Consider the following 20,968-nt stretch of genomic DNA (forward strand, 5'->3'; position numbering starts at 1 on the left):
ATAATAAAAATAACCATTTAGGGGTTTCGGCAGCATATTTTAACGAGAAGTAGGAAAGTTGCCAATATCATGATTAGGGATGGGTACCTTTCACATTTGAACCGATATGGTACCGATACCCGGTACCTGGGAATCGGTACCGGTACTCAACGGTACCAATTTTCGGTACTTTTGCGTTTGTTTATGTGGTAATAAATGCTGTGCTTAATTGTTGAGTGAACGTATATTTTGTAACATGAAGGTTGCAGTGTTATCAAAGAATGCAGAGGAGCGCTGGTGCACGGAGGAGAAAAAAAAAAAAAAGGTTGCAAGTGCACGTGTGATTTGTTGTGATGACGTCGTAGCTGTGCAGCAGAGCACCGGTCAGACAGTATTGTGGTCATAGCATGGTTGGAATAAAAAAAGTTGAGTCGGGCTGCTCTGTGCACATATCGAGGATGACGCAGGAGTCTGAGGGATTTAATTTCAGCGAGGCAGTTTGGAGTAAAGTGGCAGGTAATATTCCTGAGTTGAAGAGCGGAGTATTAGCGGAGGACCAGAGATGCAGCAGCTAGCTGTTAGCTGCTAATGACCGGTCTACAGAAGAATGGAGAGAGCAAACGGAGTAAGGAAGGTCCAATCTGGAGGCAGACGAAGGCTAAGCCCGGGTAGAGACATTGGAGAGATAGCAGCTGGCGGCTAACAGGCCTAGAGCCGGGCTGTTCGTCTCTGCGCCGGGTTGGAAGAGGGCAGCAGCTAGTGGCTGGTGGCCGCGGTGAGCAGACAGGACCAGAAGAGGAGGTAAATAAAAAAATTTAAAAATAGTGCGATCGTCAGCACGCTTGTTAATCAAAGACGTTAAATGAAAACAGGTTGAAATCAATGATCAGTTTAAAGTTAACGCCGTTTAGGTACCGAAACATGGTACCGTTTGATTTTACATGAATCGGTACTCGGTAGTACCGACGGAATTCGGTCGGTACCTATAAAAGTACCGAATTCGGTACCCATCCCTAATCATGATATGCATTTTTTTTAACCATAAAAAAATATACAGATATTATTGTGAACGATACGATATGGCACACCCCCATATCCAATAAATAAAAGCAGAAGAAGGAATAAAAGGGAGGGATTGTAGTAAAGAAGGACTGTAAGCAAGCTGAAAGAGACACAGAGACAGAAAAAGGTCAAATTTCATTAAGCAGTGACAGAGCAGCATGTGCAGAGCCAACGTCACCATCGATGTGCTCCCTCACTTCCCTGACTTCATTAAACATCTCCACTTCCACTCATCCCTGAGTGAGCTGTGATTAGGAGTTGGCCAGCTCGCTAATTTACCTCCATTTACTGTGACCTCTGCTCAGCATCTGCAGAAGGATCCGGCGCCGAGAGTATTTTCCCAGTTTCCTGCTCGGGCCACACAGCCACAGGCGCAGATGGCAGGTGGAAATAATCCCTACCTCATCCCTTTTAACTTCAAGAATAAATTGCGGGACAACAAAAACGCTGCCACTCTGACATACTGGGATTACCAAACAAGACTTAAGTGCAGACAGGTGACAAGTTAGACCTGCAAACAAAAGAGGAATCTATTCAAGAGGAATCTACCACCAAGTAAGACTACTAAACATGAGAAAATACTTAGGCCGCGTTCAGACTGCCAGCCAAAATCAGATTTTTAGCCCATCCAGATTGGAACTGGATGGCTCTTTTGAAGTCTGAACAGTCACAAACGATTTCTGCAGACTGGATCGAAACCACCTTCGGGAGGTAGTTTCAGATCGCATTTGGACAGATGCGCCTCAATCTGAACCGCTCCACACACTCAGATCGGTTTTGACTGTCTGTGACGTCACTCTATGTCAGACGCTCTGACGCTGTTACTATAGCAACCTGTCAGATTAGTCAATAATATGGCCCAGTCTGAACAGAGCCATATCCGATTTGGACACTTGCTAAAAACAGTGTGGACAGTCAGCCGTAAAAATGGGATTTGAGTAGGAATCTGATTTGAATCAGATTCGCCTGCAGTCTGAACGCGGCCTAAAATATGTCAATCACAAGTTCCCTGATCCCAAGGACTGACCTGCATCACATGACACAGTGTTTCTGTAAGTGTATTGCAGATCTGATTTGACCCCCTTCCAAAGCTAAAAGCACATGTTGTGTTATTGTTATTTTACAATTTTTATTTTTAAGATGTTTTTAATGCTAAAATATGTTCAAAACAAAATCCTGTAAGAAATAATAAGTAATGTTGTTAATGTTTTATGTAGTCCCTTCCTGTCTGTCTGTATGTGTGTTTTATCTTCCTTTTATTCCATTTTATTATTTTTTATTTATTTATTTTCTCATATATGGTTATCTTAATTAATTAATTTATTTTCTATTTGATTTGTTCTTTGTATATTTTGACTCTATCATTTGGGTGTGAATATTTCTTTTGTACTTGTCTAATTTGTATTGGATAAAATGATTTGTGCTCTGACAGCTGATATAATTATGCATCCAAGGAAAATCCAATAAAAATAATTTTGAAAGAAATAATAAGTAATGTTAGTGAGTATGCCGTCTTGAGAGAAAGAAGCGTGTGTGTATGTATGTGTGTGTGTGTGGTGTTGAACCCAGTGGCCAATAGAACAAAACCAAAATACATCCAATTTACACTTAAAAGAAAGAGAGAAAAACACATTCTTTCTGCTTTTAATCTCACTGTGGGGAAGCTGGGACCGATATATGCTTGTTACTTGCAACAGTTGCAGATTAATTTCCTGTCATCGACTGATGGATTAATCAACTACAAGGGAAAAAACTTAACAAATAAGTGAAGAATTATAACAAGTGCAGGGACAGGGATTGCTGAAATGTTTGAAAGAATGGTGTTCTTTATTATATATAGTATTGTTATGCTATTTTACTATTTTTACTGCATTATAGAAGGGGATATATCAAAATGCACATAAATAATTAAAACATTCTGACAATAATTTGCATCACAAAAGGGGTCTGACCTCAATAAAAACTCTTAAAAAAGGATTGTCACTTTAAGTCAAGACAGCTTAATTTACTGAAGTGTGCCAAAATGTATATTCGTTAAAACATCAGTTATTCCAGGCTTTGACTTTATGATCAGTGTGTTTATGACTGTGTAGTTATGCAGCATCATTACTGCTGACAGGGCTGTGGAGTCAGTGGGGGCCTGCTGCTATAGATAATTCAGTCATAAACAACCCTTTAACATAACCAAGTTGGATAATTTGTGATCCTGTGAAATGTTTGAAACAAAATGTTTCCCCAACTGAAAAGCCAGAAGAGTGAAAACAGAACAGAGCTGTTTTATTTTCTGGTGTGAAACTAAGGCAAAGACACCGGGGAAAGCTTCTTTTTTTTTTTTACGGGAAACAAAGTTTGAAACTCTTCATAACCCAAAAAAACACTCAAATTAAAATCTACAGACAAACACACTTTTACTTGTTTGTCAGCAGTGTGATCCCTCTCCTTCTCTCTGTCTTCAGATACAATGTGCAGCACTAATCATCTCGTTACTGTCTACTGTTTGACCTTCAGCGCTGGAATAAGCTCTCCTCCCTCATTACAGCTGGAGCTTCAGGCACCTGAGAGAGTGACGGAGAAGGAGATGGTTTCTTTCTCTCTGCTAATCAAATCTTTAGTCAATTTATGTGTTTTTATCAACACGGTCTCACAGAAATCCGTGAAATAGCCACGGATTCCGCTTAACGAAAAATCCGTGGAATAGCCACGGAATCGCTCAAATTTCCGTGAAACTGACACAGATTTCGCTACAATGCAAGTTAATGACAGTCATATCCCTTGGCTATTCCAACATACAAAGTGATTATGTACATTCACTGAGTGAATATTTAGAAAATAAAACATATATTTCTTGCTAGAAATGTGATCAAAATCCATTTTTATGCAGAAACTAAGTCAAAATATTGATTTTTCACTAAAAATGAGAGAACTGTCCGCCATTTTTTTTGTTCTGACCGCCGGGACCTTGAAAGTCACGTGACTTGGAACGAACCAATAGCCACGGGATATGACTGTCATTAACTTGCATTGTAGCGAAATCCGTGTCAGTTTCACGGAAATTTGAGCGATTCCGTGGCTATTCCACTGATTTTGAGTTAAGCGAAATCCGTGGCTATTTCACGGATTTCTGTGAGACCAGGTTCGTTTTTATGCTTTTTTATGACGTATTTCCAACAAACTCATGAGCACATCTCTGTCAAACATAATATTTAATGCTTTTGCATGATTCTTTGGGAAGAAAAAACAAATGAGTGCAAGTCCACTAAGAATTTCACAAAATCTTTCCATTATGTGGGGCTAAAACTAAAACAACAATTATTTTTGATTGTAAAAACAAAATGTCTATAACTGACCATAAGTGATAAATCAATAAAATAAGAAGAACATTCTCCGCCAAGGCACCCAATGATACTGAAGGTTATTTAGCCATTTATTTTATGTTATTCTTTATTTTCTCAATGATAATTTCTAGAATTGGTGTAATACATCACAATCAAACAACATAAAATAATCTTTAATATATATATATATATTTGTTATTATTATTTATTTATTTATTATTATTATTTTTTTAAAGACCTTCCGTACCTTTGCGTAGTCATATCAACATAAAGAATGGCTTTTTTAAAATTCCAAATAAAAAATTAACTACACTACAGGCCAAAAGCTTGGAAGCAAGATCACATTTGTACAAAAAAAGATCATAGTTTCATTGCTATAGTTTGCAAGAAAATAAACATGAATATTATATAAAGAGTCACTTATTAGAACACATTTTTACTAAAATCAGGTCTTTGGGTTTTATTGCTTAGACTTGTGTGTCCTTCTTTTCTTAGTTTATACATCTGTACTCTTGTTTCTTTACTCAGCTGCTTCAATTTGAGCTATTTCTGTGGTAGTTTGTCAGAGATATGAACACAGTTGAGATTTATTGCGATTTTTGTATCCAAACTCTCAAAAGCCAAAGAGCTAAAGTGAATAATGTAAACTGTGATTTGTTTTTTACTTTTGCACTGAAGTTATGACTCTTCCAAATCATCTGAACCCTAAAACTAAGCCCTTCTTTTCTTTTGTTAACAATTATTCAGCAATGGTCTGGTAACATCAATGTATACCTAAAGGTAAATTGAGGAAAATGGCTCAATTCAATAAAGGTAAAGTCTGATCATGCAGTAAACACATCCAAAAATCCAAAGAATCCATACTAGTTTTTAAGAAAGCCACTGTGAACAGAAAATTTAAGTTGCTTCCAAACTTTTGGCCTGTAGAGCATATTGGCTGCAATACTGGTTAAAATTGGTCAATTGAAATAAATCGAAAAAAATCCCAGATCTCTCAAGCTCTCACAGCAGCACACAGAGTGAGACTCGTGAGATAAAAATCAGCCTTAAAAGAAACAAAGTGAAGATTCAGTGAAAGCTAATTTAGATGCCGTGTGGAAGCGAAGAGTAACAGCAGCTCGGGGGGAAACCTGGATAAATGGCAAAAGAGCCAAGGTCAGGTGGAAACACCTCAAGGCAGCTCAGACTCACTTGAAATATTCCACATCATGTAAAATACTTCTTTTCATGTGCAGAAGCAGTTCAGTCATTTAAAAAAAATCTACATCAGTGGGCAGCGACCTCTGGCTTCATCACATATAATTAATAGCATTTATGTCCGGTCACGCTCAGTCCCGGCGCGCGAGCTGTCAGCTGCTGCAGCAGACTGTCTGACGCTGTTCAGGTCACAACAAGGGACCAGCTGAGGTCAGAGTGAACATGCAGTTCAATCAGGACCCCTGGATCCGGCTCTGGAAGCCATGAGACATCAGTATTTAACTGTCTGGGACACTTCTGGGTCAGGACTGTGTGTGTGAGCACGAGGAAGAGGGTGTGTTGAGTTGTGAAATTGCAGTTTAAAGTCTCGAGGCCTTTTGCAAGCAGGCTGACAAACTGCATGTAAGTGTGTGTGTGTGTGTGTGTGTGTGTGTGTGTGTGGTTGATCCAGCTCATAAACCCGGAGCCATTGCTGTCACTAGTCACTTCTCCCTCTGCAGCCACTCAAGCTGGGTGATTGATGTCTGAGGCTGCGTGCGTTTGGTTCTAACTTTTCTTTTCAGATCCAGATTGGATTGCAGACAGGTACAGATAAAGGATCCTTGAGTGTTTCTAATTGATCCCATTTCTTTCACCCACACAGTGTGGTCAGCTAAGGTGAGCTGAATTAATTTAATATAAAAAGATTTTTTTTGTTGCAGGAAAAGACTCCAACCATAAAAGTTGCAGGTACAATTTTCTGTAAATATCTTCTTGCGTTTACTGTGTTCTGTGTCTGGACACACTGAGACTTTTTACAACACTTATTAAAGGAGTTGTATCCCTAATGCCCCATGTCAGAGTATGGATTTTGTATGTCCATGCATGAAAGCATAGTCATCTTTATGTTCATGAGAAAATTCACGCTACAATAAACACCTGAAATGTCTGCTTGAGTGGACTGTTGCTTTATTTAATACCACTACCTAGGGCTGGGCAATATATTGATATAAAAGATATATCGATATATTTTTAAATGTGATATGGAATGAGACCATATGGCAGATATCGATGTACTTCAATTTTTTTTCTTTCTTTATATATAAATGCTGCCATTACTAGGGTTTGTCATATTTAGTTCTTTTGTAATGTCCGTTATTCTTTTCTCATATAAATATATTTATTTCAGAAAAAGATTGGCCTATTTTATTTCATAGGCTATTTTTATTTAAGCTATTTTTTATTTAAATGTGCACTTTATGGAGCTTTGATTTAAAAAAAAAAAAAAGGTACTCCTGTTGTTATACAGTATTTATGTTCACTTAAATAAATGGTTTCAATAAAACTACTTGTGACATGTTATATTTGGCTTTGACTGAACATTTGCTCTCACTTTGCAATAAAAATATCGGGATATATATCGTATATCGATATTCAGCCTAAATATATCAGGATATGACTTTTGGTCCATATCGCCCAGCCCTACCACTACCCAGTTCCTTCCCGGAAAGAGGAATTATCTCTTCGTTTGGGAGCTCTAAAATCAAGCTCAGTAGGCAGATGGAAGCTCTAGTACTCTGCATTGACAGAAATCTCCAGTGAAAAATCGTCTGTCTAACTTCTGCAAACACAGTGAACATCTCATGTGGAAGATGGCCAACAAGCTTGAGCCTAGTGGCAAGTTCTGCAAAACCCCCGTCAGGAGTCTCATGACCTTTCCTGGATGAATGCCTCACAAACCAGCCTCAGGCAGCTAGGTATTGTCCAGAAAAAAAGGCACTTAAGATCATCAGTATGCCCTGAAGTATTATACCATCACCAAGCTGAACCACTGCAGAACAGTTGCTACAGCAACTGCTATTTTAAAGATGCATACTCCCAGCTGTCCAACTCTTCCATACAATCAAGAGCTCAAGTACAAGAGTTTATATATAAGACAGTGGCGTATACGAGTTACATTATAAATCACAAAAAAGTTCTAAAGTTCTACGTAATGTTTCTCTTCTGTATCTGCAAAGATAAAAAAAATGTGCTATATGTACAATTTTTCGGTTGCCGCAACACTTTGTTAGTCTTCTCTTTCACCTCTGTCACATTATTGCACACGCTTTCATACACCCAGGGATGCAACTGGCAGATCTGAGGTTAATGTGGCATTTGGGTCCAATCATGTTACAATCTGGTGTTGTAATGTGTTTAGAGTTTGTGACTGTCAAGTGTTGAGATGCATTTGTTTTTAATAGAATATATCCTCTTGTTGTGTCATCATTTAGATGCATGTACACAACAATAAAGTAGAAAAAAGCCTGTGGTGCCCCCTCTGCAGCAGCAGCTCCGTGCACAATGCCCTGCTGATTACAGAAACACTAATTCTCGATCTTCTATTTATATATGCATGAGTAATGTATATGCAGGGATGAATATGCATATTTCTGTGTAGGTGTATGTATTTTTCTGCATGTATCTATTTTCTTTAGGCATGAACAAACACACACTGTGGAAACAACGTTCTCCCTTGGAGACAATAAAATCAATTTGTCTCAATAAAACACTGTCAGTGTGCACAATATTAAACTGATGCAGGGTAAAGCCAATTACTTTTCTGTAATCAGAACAGATTTTGTTTGCGCTATGATGATTCCTGCATTTATCAGCATTTTGCCTTTTTGTATTTTATTTTGAGGAGTAATGCTGCTGTCATTCTGCTAGCGGTTTTAAATAAACCAGAGAACAACAGTGGCCTGTGCAACAGTTCCCACAGCAACATATCCTTAAGGTGAAAGTGCTGCTCATTAGCGTAATGACCTTCACGCGGTCTGCATCCCACTGATAGGGAATTTGAAAATTATGAAGTGAATGTTCTTCTCACAGCTACAGAGAGAGCATGTAAAACAAGTGAGTGTTACAATCTGTGGCATAAACTATTTCTGTTATCAACTTAGTATATTCTATTAAAGATAGATATGACTCCCACCCACTCCATGAGGTGCTGGATAGACTCAGGAGCACCTTCAGTCAGAGACTGCTGGCTCCAAGATGCTCCACAGAGAGACACAGGAAGTCTTTCCTACCTGGGAGCATCAGTCTCTACAACTCCTGCCTCAAAATATCAGACACTCCAAATCAGGTCCAATAGCTTCAGATCTTGTTTGTGCAATAAATAAGTACAATTCCCTCTACACTGTAAAAAAATCTGTTTAATTTACGGTAAAATACCGGCAGCTGTGGTTGCCAGAACTTCACCGTAAAAATTACAGTAAGTGGATTTTCTATTCTAAATTTAAATGTAAATATCAGCAAAAACTGTAATTTAGACTGAGTATTCCTGTTATTTTTAGGGTAATTGTGTCATTCATTCACACATCATGGTATTTCTCCATAAATTTTGCATGAAAATGTTATATTTTTACAGCAAAACTGTGTGTTTCTTCCACTTTATGGCAGAAAAAAGTAAAAGTTTTATGCTATTCTTTGATTTGATTTTGATTAATTAAAAGTGTCTAATATGGTGATATACAATTTTTTATTTTACGCCCTATTTCTGATGTATTTGACAGTGTTTTACTGTTATTTCTACAAAGATTTTTAACAGTGTAGGATTGTCAAAAGTATCGGTACTCAAAAAAGTATCGATACTTTAATTATGTATCCGGATACAATACTCATTTTCAAAAGTATCGAGTATCTCAAGCTTGTTATCATAGTTGTAGTTTCTTTTATTTTTTATTATAAATATTTAACCTGTGGTTCTGTTAATTTTTACAGGTTGCATTTTTCCTGTTAATAAAAATATTTCTGTTAAATTTTGGGGGCTGTATTTTTATCCTTGTGGTATCGAAAATGGTATCGAGTATCAAATATTTTCCTGAGTATCGGTATCGAGTTGAACATTTTAGTATCGTGACAACCCTAATTCCCTCACATGCATACTGCACTTTAAACAGTACATGTCTACAGTCTCCCATAAACACAAACTCTCTTATAAGGTTTTAGATTTATATATTGTTTGCACTTATTTTTATTAAAAAACTTTTTTAGTTAACAGTTACTTGTTTTTTTTAGTTTAAGGTTACTTGGTTTTTATTTTACTGTCACTGGTTTTATTTAACTGTTATTTATACCCCATGTATATAGTGTTAAATTTTAAAGTGAATAGTGTGAAAGTTTTTTTCTCTTTTGATGTGACCATATGAATAGTGTTCAAATGTTTTTCTCTTCTCTTGCCATTTCTGTCTGTCTTGTCGCTTGGGAGCTGCAGTGACGAACACAATTTCCCTACGGGGATTAATAAAATATTTCTATTCTATTCTATTCTATTATATATAGGGTACTGGACTGCAAAAAGGCCCACTTCAAAAAAAAAAAAAAAGTTTTGTCCCCACAGCCATCATAGCACTGAATAAGAATATGTAGATTCCACTGGCATCACTGTATATTGTCCATGTCATGTTTGTGCTGGTGTAGATGTTTTTCTGTGGTGAGAGGTTTGTGGTGAGGTTTGTCATCTGTCATGGGCGGGGTTATGAATAGGTGTCATGTTTGCTGCTGTTTATGTTTCTCTGTGATATATGTGGGAAGAGGAGTTATCTGTTATATGTTGTATATGTGGGAAGAGGGGGTACTTGGTATCTGTGTGCTACACAGTGTTGCCACACTGTGCTGTGCCCTTTTCTTTTAAATGTATGCTGTCCTGAGAAAAACTGCAAAAAAAGAAAAGTTGGGTGAACTCAAAATTTCAAGGCAACAAACTTCGATAAAATTTTAAGTTGGACAATTAAACTAAATATTTTAAGTTTTGTTTTTGAGTTTGCTCAACTCTGAATTTCTCTGGCACGATTGTAACGCCGCTATGAAATGTCAGCTAATGTTGTGACCACAATTTTGAGTTAGCTTTGATACGCTAATGGCTACTCTTGTAGCTGTAACAAGCAGCGCCGCTAGCATCAGTTAGCCGCTAACATCAGTTAGCCGCTAGCATCAGTTAGCCGCTAGCATCAGCTAGCCGCTAGCATCAGTTAGCCGCTAGCTTTCGCTAATGACCAAATTTCACAACAAAGAAATAAGAGTTAGCAGAACTATTGTCCCTTGTTTTGAACCCCAACTTAAAGATATAAGTAACAACAACTCACAAACTTGTTTTTGAGCATACAACTGGTTTCCTTTGTTGTGCTAACTTACATTATTGCCCTAAATGTCAGTAATTTATATTTCCAAGTTTTACCAAATTAAATCACTGTTTTAGGCCAAAAAATACAAGTTGGCTTTTTTGCAGTGTGACTGTGTGCGAACAATTATCCCTTTGGGGACAATAAAGAACCTAACTAACTAACTAACTAACTAACTAACTATTCTATAGCTTATTATGATCTAAAACGCCTCCAGAGGACTCAACAGTTCTATGAAAAATGCAAAATGCATCTGATATTTTGACCGTTGGTAGTGTGACAGCAATTTAAGGGGGACGGACAGCATGTGGCAGTGTTGCCTGAGCTGTGTGATATTTTCATTACTGATTGGTTCAAGGTTGATTATCCTGCTTGAACTACGGCCACTTGTGAGCGATCAACTAATCGCAATAAATTAATTAAACAACTAATTGAGCACGATTTTAGCTTTAATGAACAACATCTTGAGCTCTTTTTTCGACGTGTTTGTGTGAGAGAGACGCACCTGTGCCACGGCCACTTGTGTCTGCTGCTGTTGCTGCTGGAGCTGCTGTTGGAGCAGCTGGATCTGGTGGTGGACCGACAGGGGGCCGCCTGGTGGCAGTGTGCCCGATGCAGGGAGCAACATCCTGGGGCTGGACATGAGCAGAGAGGGCTCCTCTGCAGCCTGGTGCCAGAGAGAGGAAGAAGACATTTTAGATAGATAGATAGATTACTTTATTCATCCCCGAAGGGAAATTCGGTTGTCACAGAAGTCCGGTATTCAAGTACAATAAAATACAATAGAATAAAATACTGAGGTAGCATAAATAAAAACAACAATAGAAAAAAAACACAGAATATAACAAGAACAAGGACACTTAAGAAGTTAAGAAAAGAACATCAGTTGTTAGGATGGTTGGCCAGATGATGGTAATAATTAAACTGGTGATATGATGGCAACAATGCTATAGTGACTAGACGGTATATAGTAATAATAATAGTACAGTATATAATATATATAATATAATATGTAATAATAGATAATAAACAATATAAAAAAAATGAAAAATATAAATAAAGTAATTACAAGTAAAATATAATATAACATATAATAATAATAGTAATAATAATAATAATAAATAAGGCCGGTAAGGCCGGTATAATAATAATAGTAGTATATTACAGTATATAGTAATAATAGTAATGGCAGCAACAGTATATATAATAATAATAATAATAATAATAATAATAATAATAATATTAATAACATAGCAAAGTGTCGTGCATAGATTTAGTGCATAGATTTTAGTGCATTTCAGTAATGTTGGTTCTGGCAGAGGTAGATGAATTGTTTAGTCTTATTGCAGAAGGAAGGAACGACTTTCTGTATCGTTCCTTGGAGCAGCGGGGGTGTATGAGGAACGATACAGATTTATTGCACTTTCCAATATTTTAGTACTTATTTATATATTTTACAAACTTTTCACAGATGTTTTTCTGTTTTTTTTAACTACTATGATTCATTTTCAAAATTTTAGTTTGAAAAAAGTTGCAAATACACAGGCAAAAATGAGGAAATAACTGACTAATGAATAAATAAATATAATCACGACAAGCAATGGCATCAATGAAATGCCTTAGAGAACAAGCCATCATCAAAACAAGAATCTGAATTTGAAATTTATAACTGCTGATTAGTTGCACCAGTGTGGAATGAGCGGTGCTGAGAATGCAGATCAGCAGCTCTGAGACGCTCCACTCCAACAATAATGAGCTTTGGGACTCAGTTCTCCTCCATCTGACGCTATCAAGCATCCTAATTGTTTCAAGACTCGAGTAACCAGTCACACATTGTGCCCTCTCGATCATTCAACGGGTCCAAAATACTTTTTGTTATGCAGATATGGTCTCTAAATTACACCACGGCTAAAATAAAGCATGAGTGCCACTTGGTAATTAAGGGAAATTATGAAATGGAAGTTAACAACACCTAGAGCGTTGCTCCAAGGTGAACAATCAGATTTTATTTTCTACCACTTCCTGTCATTGTTGAGTGCTACAAGGTGCATGGTTGGTATGAAGAACAAAAAAACTGTCACATCCGTCCGATAAATCATAATTGGCACAGTTATAGGTTTGATAATGATATGGTAAATGGACTGCATTTGTACAGCACATTTTTCGTCTAAATGACCACTCAAAGCACTTTTACACTCATTCACACCAAGGTTATTATAGTTAACGAAAACTAACGAAATAATGAAAACTAGAATTGAAAAAACATTTTTGTTAACTGAAATAAAAATAAAAATTAGTGTTTTTAAAAAAACGATAACTAACTGAAACTGTATTGTGAGGTTACAAAACTAACTAAAACTAACTAAAATTATAGTGAAAGTCCTTAGTTTTCGTTTTCGTCAACTTTTTTCATTCATAATTCAGTGTATTTATTTGAACATGCAACACATGGTAAATATGTTTACTGAGACTGGGATGTCTACACTCGAAACAAAATTCAAAACACCCAGAACTGTAAGAGTTAATAACCTTATTGGGGCTGAGATGATAAACCAAAGGAAATAAAGGAAACATTTCTTATGACCTCTTTGAATCACGCACCCAACATATAGCCCATTACAAAAAAAACTAAAACTAACACTAAAACTAATAAAAACTAAACTAAAACTAAGCATTTTCAAAAAATAAAAACTGAACTAAAAATAGAAAACTCACTCTAAAAAATAACTAAAACTAACTGAATTTGAAAACAAAAATTCACAACAAAATTAAAACTAAAACTAATGAAAAATCCAAAACTATTATAACCTTGATTCACACACATTCATACTCAGAGGCTACCATGCAAGACACCACATGTTCATCAGTAAAGGAAACACTAATCACACACCAGGGACACAGCCTTCAGGAGCAATTCAGGGTTAAGCATCTCGCTCAAGGACACATGGACATGCAGACTGTCGGGGCCAGGGATCAAACCACGGTCCTTCTGGTCAGTGGACGACCGTTTGGCCACCTGAGCCACAGCTGCCAATCCAATTTCAGTCTGTCTCTAATGTTTTTCCAAGGAATGTTTGAAATTTTTGCTGTCTAAGACATACAGTGCTTGACAAATGTATTAAACCCAGGCGGCAACCTCCGGGTCTGAGCAGGGAGGCAAACTAGGAAGTGCCTTAAGCTGCATTCTACTGAAAATTCCAGCAGGGGGCGCTAAGTTTGGCTGCAAAAACATTTCTGTAGATTCATTTAAATGCAAAATGAGAAAACTTCTCACTTGAGTTATTACCTCAGAATTTTTTTCTTGAGGACAACACTATGGTCTCAATCGCTAGTAAAAAATCTTCTTCAAGACAATTTGATGTTAATAGTTCAAATAATGGCCCCATTTAGAAGAAAATAGAAGATAATGAATCATATGATTTGGGGCGTGGCTACCTTTGATTGACAGGTCACTAACAAGGCAAGCCGTCATCAGGAGAGAAGCAGAAAAATGCGTATCCACGGCAACGTGTCAACAAAGTTATATAAAATGTTATATACATATAAAAAAGGATGTTTACCGGTTTGGTCTCATGACTTTGACCCTTTCACTGTATTTTCACTTAATGACAGTTTATTTGAACATTTTGTTCAGTAAAAATGTCTTGTTCAGTGTTTGGTTGGACTAATAGACACTCCAAGGAGTCGCTGTCTAACAATAACATTTTAGTTTCGAACAAGCTTTTGAAAGATTTCTAAAATATTTATGTTTTCTTGTTTTTATGACAGGTGGTCTAATAAATTTGTTGAGCACTGTATACTAAGCCAGATAGCCAGAAAAAGAGAGTTAAACATGAATTGCCTTTAGTGTGAAGTAGGTATTTAATGTTTGCCCATCACTTGTTAGCCAATATTAGATAATGAGTCCTCCCAGTGAGAAGACGAAGAAAGAAGCAGAATAAGTAACTTTATTTATATAGTACTTAACAATTTTTATTAAGTGCTGGGGGAAAGGAAATAAAACCAGACAAGGCAGATAAAATGAGAATAAGGCCAAAGGACATGAGCAGAGAGGAAGTAAAGGCAATAAAATGAAGAGGATCACATAAATCCGAATAAAAAGCGTGTAAATAAAAGAACATTTCCAAAAGCCTTCACAAAGAGACAGAGATTTAAAAGAAGCTACAGTGTAGTGCTGTGTGTTGTGTGTATCAGACACTTTTAATGTGTTGTTGTTGTTGTTGTTGTTGTTGTTGTTGTCATATGACACAGACCTTGCCTTGTGATGCAAGACGAATCCAATCCAACCTGATTCAACAGGAACATCAGAGTTGATGCAACAACAAGAAACAAGGAGATGAGACAAGGTGGGTATAAATTTAGATCCTATTTTACACATTTAACATTTCAGCACAATTACTTTTTATTTTTGGAGCACTAAAGTTGTTAGCAAGTTGCGTTTGCAGAAAGAACTTATTTCTCTCAGTATTTTCTTTTTACAATCTCTACTAACAGCCTCTCCTGTCCTCTCCTCTCAGCTCTGTGTAAACAGATTTTAGTGAATATTTGTCGCCATCATGGCTTCACAGTGTTGCCGAGGAGCAGAATTTAATGTTTTAATGTTTTGGTAGCTTTTTCTTATGGAAACTTTAATAACCTATGAAATGTTCAAGGACTGTCGGAACGTTCAAATTTTGATCATAATGCCTATTTTTACAGTTCCTTTCTCCGATAAATTGTGTATTTTTGTCGATCATTTAAAGAAAACATACGTTTCAGTGGATGGTGGGGTCTAGAGGATGAATACTGGATTGTTTTAACAACCTTAGATTTAATGGTTTCTGCCGGTGTCACCTCTACTTCCTGAGTTCCACAGCAACTGGTGGCTGGATGTCAAGCATGTTGGAAAACTGTTTCCCAGCTGCCAAGAGGGAACAATTAGACTGCTGAATCAGAACAATGTCACATCACTAACCGGTGACACAAGGGTGCTTCAAAGTGACTGGAGTCACGATGCCAAAAGATGGTCTGCAAACAAAGTCGACACCTGATTAAATTGAACCTGAACCAACGTTAAGGACTCCATGCCACAACACTTCACCATCTGTCTCTCCTTAAGCACCTTCTGGTGACACGCAGACAATGATGCACACACACACACACACACACACACACACACACACACACACACACACCGTGAGAGGGATGTATGAGTGATGGCCTGTCTGAGCTGGATCTTTTAGGTTAATGAGAGGAAATTATCCAAGCTGACAGGTTGTTTAGTGCCATCACGTAATGAATAGCGAGGCATCAGGTGTGTGTGTGTGCGTGTGTGTGTGTGTGTGTGTGTGTGAGAGAGAGAAATAGTTTGACTCAGAAAAATGTCATATCACACAGAATGAGCTCACTTTCTCCTGAATTGCCTCTTTAAAACAGACACATCATTCACATCTCTTTTCTTTTTTTATTGAAGCTGCTTGCAGACACCTGAAGCGACACTCAGCCTGCTAAGTAAAGCTTGTTAAACACGACCGCGGCTTTCCCTTTGAAACGGCGAGTGTTGTCAGGCAAACAGGGAAAGTTCACCGACTGGAAGAGTGAATAAGATGATTCAGCAGTCAAACTAACAGAGAAGAGAAATGGTGGCGTGTTTGGCTTTCAAGCACTTTGGACATGAACTGTTCTCATTTATATGAAAAATGGAAGAAAAAAAAGACTTTAAATAGACTGTCAGCAGCAGTAGAATAAGATACAACACAGATGGAAAAGAAATCCCATTCTAAGATACATTTGAGCAGCAACCTCCAACATTATCCCATGAAAACATCTATTCTCCCCTTCCAGTTCCTGTAACAACGGTGGTTGCAAACATCAATGGTCATTATCCTCAAAATATTCTAGGAAAAAGACACCTTGCTTATTTGGAAGGACTTATCTTGTTAGTGCAGTGAGCAATAAATGCAGAGAAAAAGAAAAAGGCTGAATTTCAGACGTTTACATCAACACAATCCAGCCAGTGGGATTTAACTTTTTTTTCTTTAAAAGATCAATAAAAATATACCGTTTATCATAGAAAGAAGCTGTAAAAACAAGCATCACTGTTTAAATTTGAACTTTCTGACGGTCGTTAAATGGATCATTGCTTAAAAACGTTTCCAATGGAAAAAGTAACCAAAACAAAGCTTAAAATAATGCTATTTCTGTCAAAATCACTTTATTCTAAATGTGTCAGTTAAAACGTTGTCAAACAACAAGACGTGATTGATTCTGCTGAGACATTCATTTATATAAATATATATATATATATATATATATATATATATATATATATATATATATATAATATTATATAATAATATTCCATATTCTAATTTTAAAATAATTAATCTAAGAAATTCAGCTTGCGTTTTTTCCCTTTTTTAAAAATGATTTATGTCATTATAACTGTGTTATTCTGCACAACATTACTTTTTTGAGTTCTCCCTCCTTCGGGCCATCATTACACAGAGTTGTTGTCTGACCATGTCGGAAATCAAAAGTGATTACATTTGTTCCAACCAGCCTCAGTAGAAAGTGGCGTGAAAAGTCAGTTTAAATATGTGGATACTTTCAGTCAGTTTCTCCTGGAAGGCATTCAGGGAGTTGCACTCAGTTGTTCATGTGAAAATGTCAGAAACAGTTTTGTCAAAAAAGAACCAAAAAAAAAAGAGTTAGACAGAAGTTCAAACCCAGATTACTTTCTCACCTCCACACAGCTGGCCAGACACAGCGTGAAGTGGGTGTGAATGTCGGATTGTCAAGATTCAGAAAGTTACAGAAAAGGTCGGACACAGCTCGCCCCAATCAGACGTTTGATAAGTGTAGAAGGAAAGGAAAGGAGTTTCTGAAGCCGTTCAACTGTCTGACAAGCGGTTCTGAAGAAGCATACTGGCAGCATAACAGAACTGAACCCACTGAGAATTAACACCCAACTACGCAGCATTTAGCCTCGATTAGCTTGTTCATTGGAACATGGAGTCTATGATTAAGTCCCACGGCTCTCATTGACCCTTTATGGTGACTTTGTAAGCAGCTGTTTTCAACCAAAAAGCCCAAACAAGCTGAGTATATGCCACCTGCCCAGCACCAAACAACACATAGACAAAGCTGAATTAGAGATCTGCAAAATCTGCTACTAAAAAACAAGAGTTTGGATAAACATAGTCTGATAATCTGACTTGTTTCACTTCAGTTAGTCACTGAACTGAGGGAGAGCCAAAAGGAGAATTAATATTGGGCTTTCATTTATTAGATGGAACAAACATAGACTATATAAAACAATTAGACTTAGCCACTGTGTTGTTTCCCAAGTTTTCAAGTCTTTGTTAAATAGGCTGTCACCTTCTTGTTTTTTTGAAGCCAGAAGTGATCACATTTAGACAAAACAGTGGAGCTACGTTATCAGCTAATGCTACCACTAGCTAGCTAACTTGGTTATCAAGGTGCATCCATTTTTCAAAATAAACAGGCAACTTCTTAGTGAATCTTTTCGTCCAACCAATCAGTAAACAAGACAGTTTTAAGCTACTAAAATGTTACACTTACCCAGCCCTAAAGCATACTCTGATTCATTGTCAATTTTACTCCAAATGGGACCATAATTTGCAATCATGTTGTATTGAAGAAGACCTAAAACTAGCGACTAAGACCATAAAGTAATCAGGAAAATGTTTACTGAGGTAATAAATCAAGTGGGAAGTAAATTTTCTCATATACTTTGAAACAATCTGACTTATTTTTGCTGCCAGTGGATTCGCCCCCTGCTGGCCATGAGAAAGAATGCAGGTTTAAGACACTTCCGCATTGGCTTCACTTTGCAGATTGGGGCGAAACCATAAATTCATTGTGGTGGTTGTGTGTCTGTTGGAAGTATTTCCGCCCGTAGTGATATCAAATCTTGTCATGCTGCTTTAAAAACGCTATAAAGAAGCAAACAAAATATATAAAGTTGTTGAACACGAAGGTGGAGGTGGACATTTTGTCCTTCAGGGCCAAACAGAATCTTTCACTGAAATGCGTCACCTTGTTTTGACCTGAAATTGAGCTGATCCCACCTCGAGCCAATCACGCCGCTAATTTAAAAAGTGCCACAAAACGTGTCCAAGCAGCTATGAAGATCAGATGGCAAATTATTTCCAGAAAGTGCATGATGCCTGGAGTGGCTCCTTAAAAACCCCAGAATCACCAAGCTACAAGGGGGATGTGACAGATGAAAAATGTCTTGTGGGATGTTTAATAGGGCAGGAAAGTATGGTTGTTTGAGGCGTTCAGTGGATGAAGATCACTGAGAAATGCCATGTTTGTCAACTTTTTTTATGTCTTTCATTAGTGAGGAGATCAATCATTATTATAAGTTGGGTAACTTGCAGTTTTCTTGTAGGACAGATGACTGAGTTAATTAACGTCGATGATGCATGGATGGATGACAATGATCCACAGTGACCAATTACCATTTTGAGAGCTGAGTATTGAATCCAATATCAATGCTTATGTACACACACACACACATACACACCCAGTACACACACACACACACACACACACACACAGAGTGAAGACTATTCAAACACTGTGTCAACCTCTCTAGCCTCTAAACTTGTTTACCGCAGTCAGAGGCAATTACAGAAGACCAAGTAGAATATTCAAACTATGGAGAAAAAGGGCCCACCACTGAAATTCCTCACGATAACTGCTGAAGTCTGGCCTGCCGGAGGGAAACGCTCTCTATTACCATCTAATTCCCTCGCATGCACATGCTAATATAGGCTCTTAGCAAGCGGCTGGAGTCTTCCTTTATCTTTAAGCTTCTTGTTATACTTGCGGGGGGACAGAAAGAGGTGGAGCAGAGACCGAGGAAGTTAAATAGGGTTTCGAAAAGAAAAGGTGAAAGTAAGACAGAAAGGCAGCTAAAGATGGGTGACATGGGATAAATGAAGTCCTTATTTTTTCTTCCTCCAGCTGTGATAACACTAGCTGCTTTCTGTCTGTCTCACAGACAATAAAACACCAGTGGGTTAGACAGGCGCTGGCTTCCTTCACTGCTGACAGCCTCAGCTACAGATTTACAACTTTATCAAGGGCTCTCGAGCAAAAACCTGCAAGATCACTCTACTGTGGCTCTGCATATTATATCAGACCAAAGCATCAAGTGTGACTGTCATTATATAGTAGTAAAACCAGTAGAGAGGATCTTGTGAATATGTTCATATTAAGCTTGGACACCTTTAAGTTCCCCTGTTTCCAAGAATTGATCTAAGATTATTGCCTTGCCATGTTTGACTCTGTTATAGTAACTTACATTTAATACGGAGCAAACTAATTACAATGTGAATGAAAGGAGCAGGTACTGCTGTCACCTGGATATTTGTGACAGTAGATTTTAGCAATAATATATGTTTAAAATGGGAGCAGATACCAAACATGTTGGTGTCGTTTTCAGAAGCAAAAGGGCTGCTCCTTTTGGCAAAAATGGTCTTAAAACCAATCTGTACACTACATATCTGTAAATTTAATGGAATACAGACAAAGTTAGCGACTAGATGTGGAACACAGAGCCAGATATTTCTCCCAGGAGTTGGTGGAAACAACTCCTAGAGATAAAAAGAGGTGAATATTGGACTTTTATTTGCAAGACAAACAACTCAGAATAAATGCTGATGTTACTCTGTATCTGCTGGATGTGTAAAGAGGCAATGGTTTGCTTGTGACCTATCTAGCAATGTTAATGAAAGTGAAAAATAATTTGTGTATGAGCCCGGTGAATTGGATCTGCACCAGGTTTTAATGGGTTCTTCCTTGACCCATGCTTCACCCTTCCACCAAGTTTAATGAAAGTTGGCACCAGTAGCTTTTTTTAGTAATCCTGCTGGCAAAAACAGACAAACAAGCCCTGCTTGGCGGATTAATAATAGTGTTGTGTTCAAAACTTGTTCTCCTGCCTGCAAGGGACAAAATAAATAGAGAATATAAATAAGTTGTTGCAGATTCTTATGCATTTCAAAAAATGGTATACTCATGCAAGGTCTGATTACGAAAAACCCACAGAAACGCAAAGCATCTCTTTGGCTTTGTACTTCCCAACATTGACAGGCTTTCTGGTCAAATGTTTAACCCAGCGAGCTGAAGTGGTTAACGCACATGATAGCGTGAACTTTCAGCTAATGCATTCCATTTCCTTTTTACAATGCACAATCTAGACGCTGGATTTACGCAGCTTGTTAATAAATATCTGCA

The 20,968-nt window shown here is 37.5% G+C and overlaps 1 protein-coding gene across 2 annotated transcripts in view; it reads right to left on the reverse strand.

The window, feature by feature from the left end:
* The window catches only part of LOC131977406 (carboxyl-terminal PDZ ligand of neuronal nitric oxide synthase protein-like), a 266,401-nt gene that overhangs the window by 61,913 nt on the left and 183,520 nt on the right, over positions 1–20,968 (reverse strand). For both annotated transcript variants that reach the window (XM_059340693.1, XM_059340692.1), the window contains exon 8: positions 11,223–11,384. In XM_059340693.1, the coding sequence (XP_059196676.1) occupies positions 11,223–11,384 (162 nt within the window). The remainder of the gene's footprint in view (positions 1–11,222; positions 11,385–20,968) is intronic.

The sequence above is a fragment of the Centropristis striata genome, chromosome 9 (assembly GCF_030273125.1).
Source record: "Centropristis striata isolate RG_2023a ecotype Rhode Island chromosome 9, C.striata_1.0, whole genome shotgun sequence".
NCBI lineage: Eukaryota > Metazoa > Chordata > Actinopteri > Perciformes > Serranidae > Centropristis > Centropristis striata.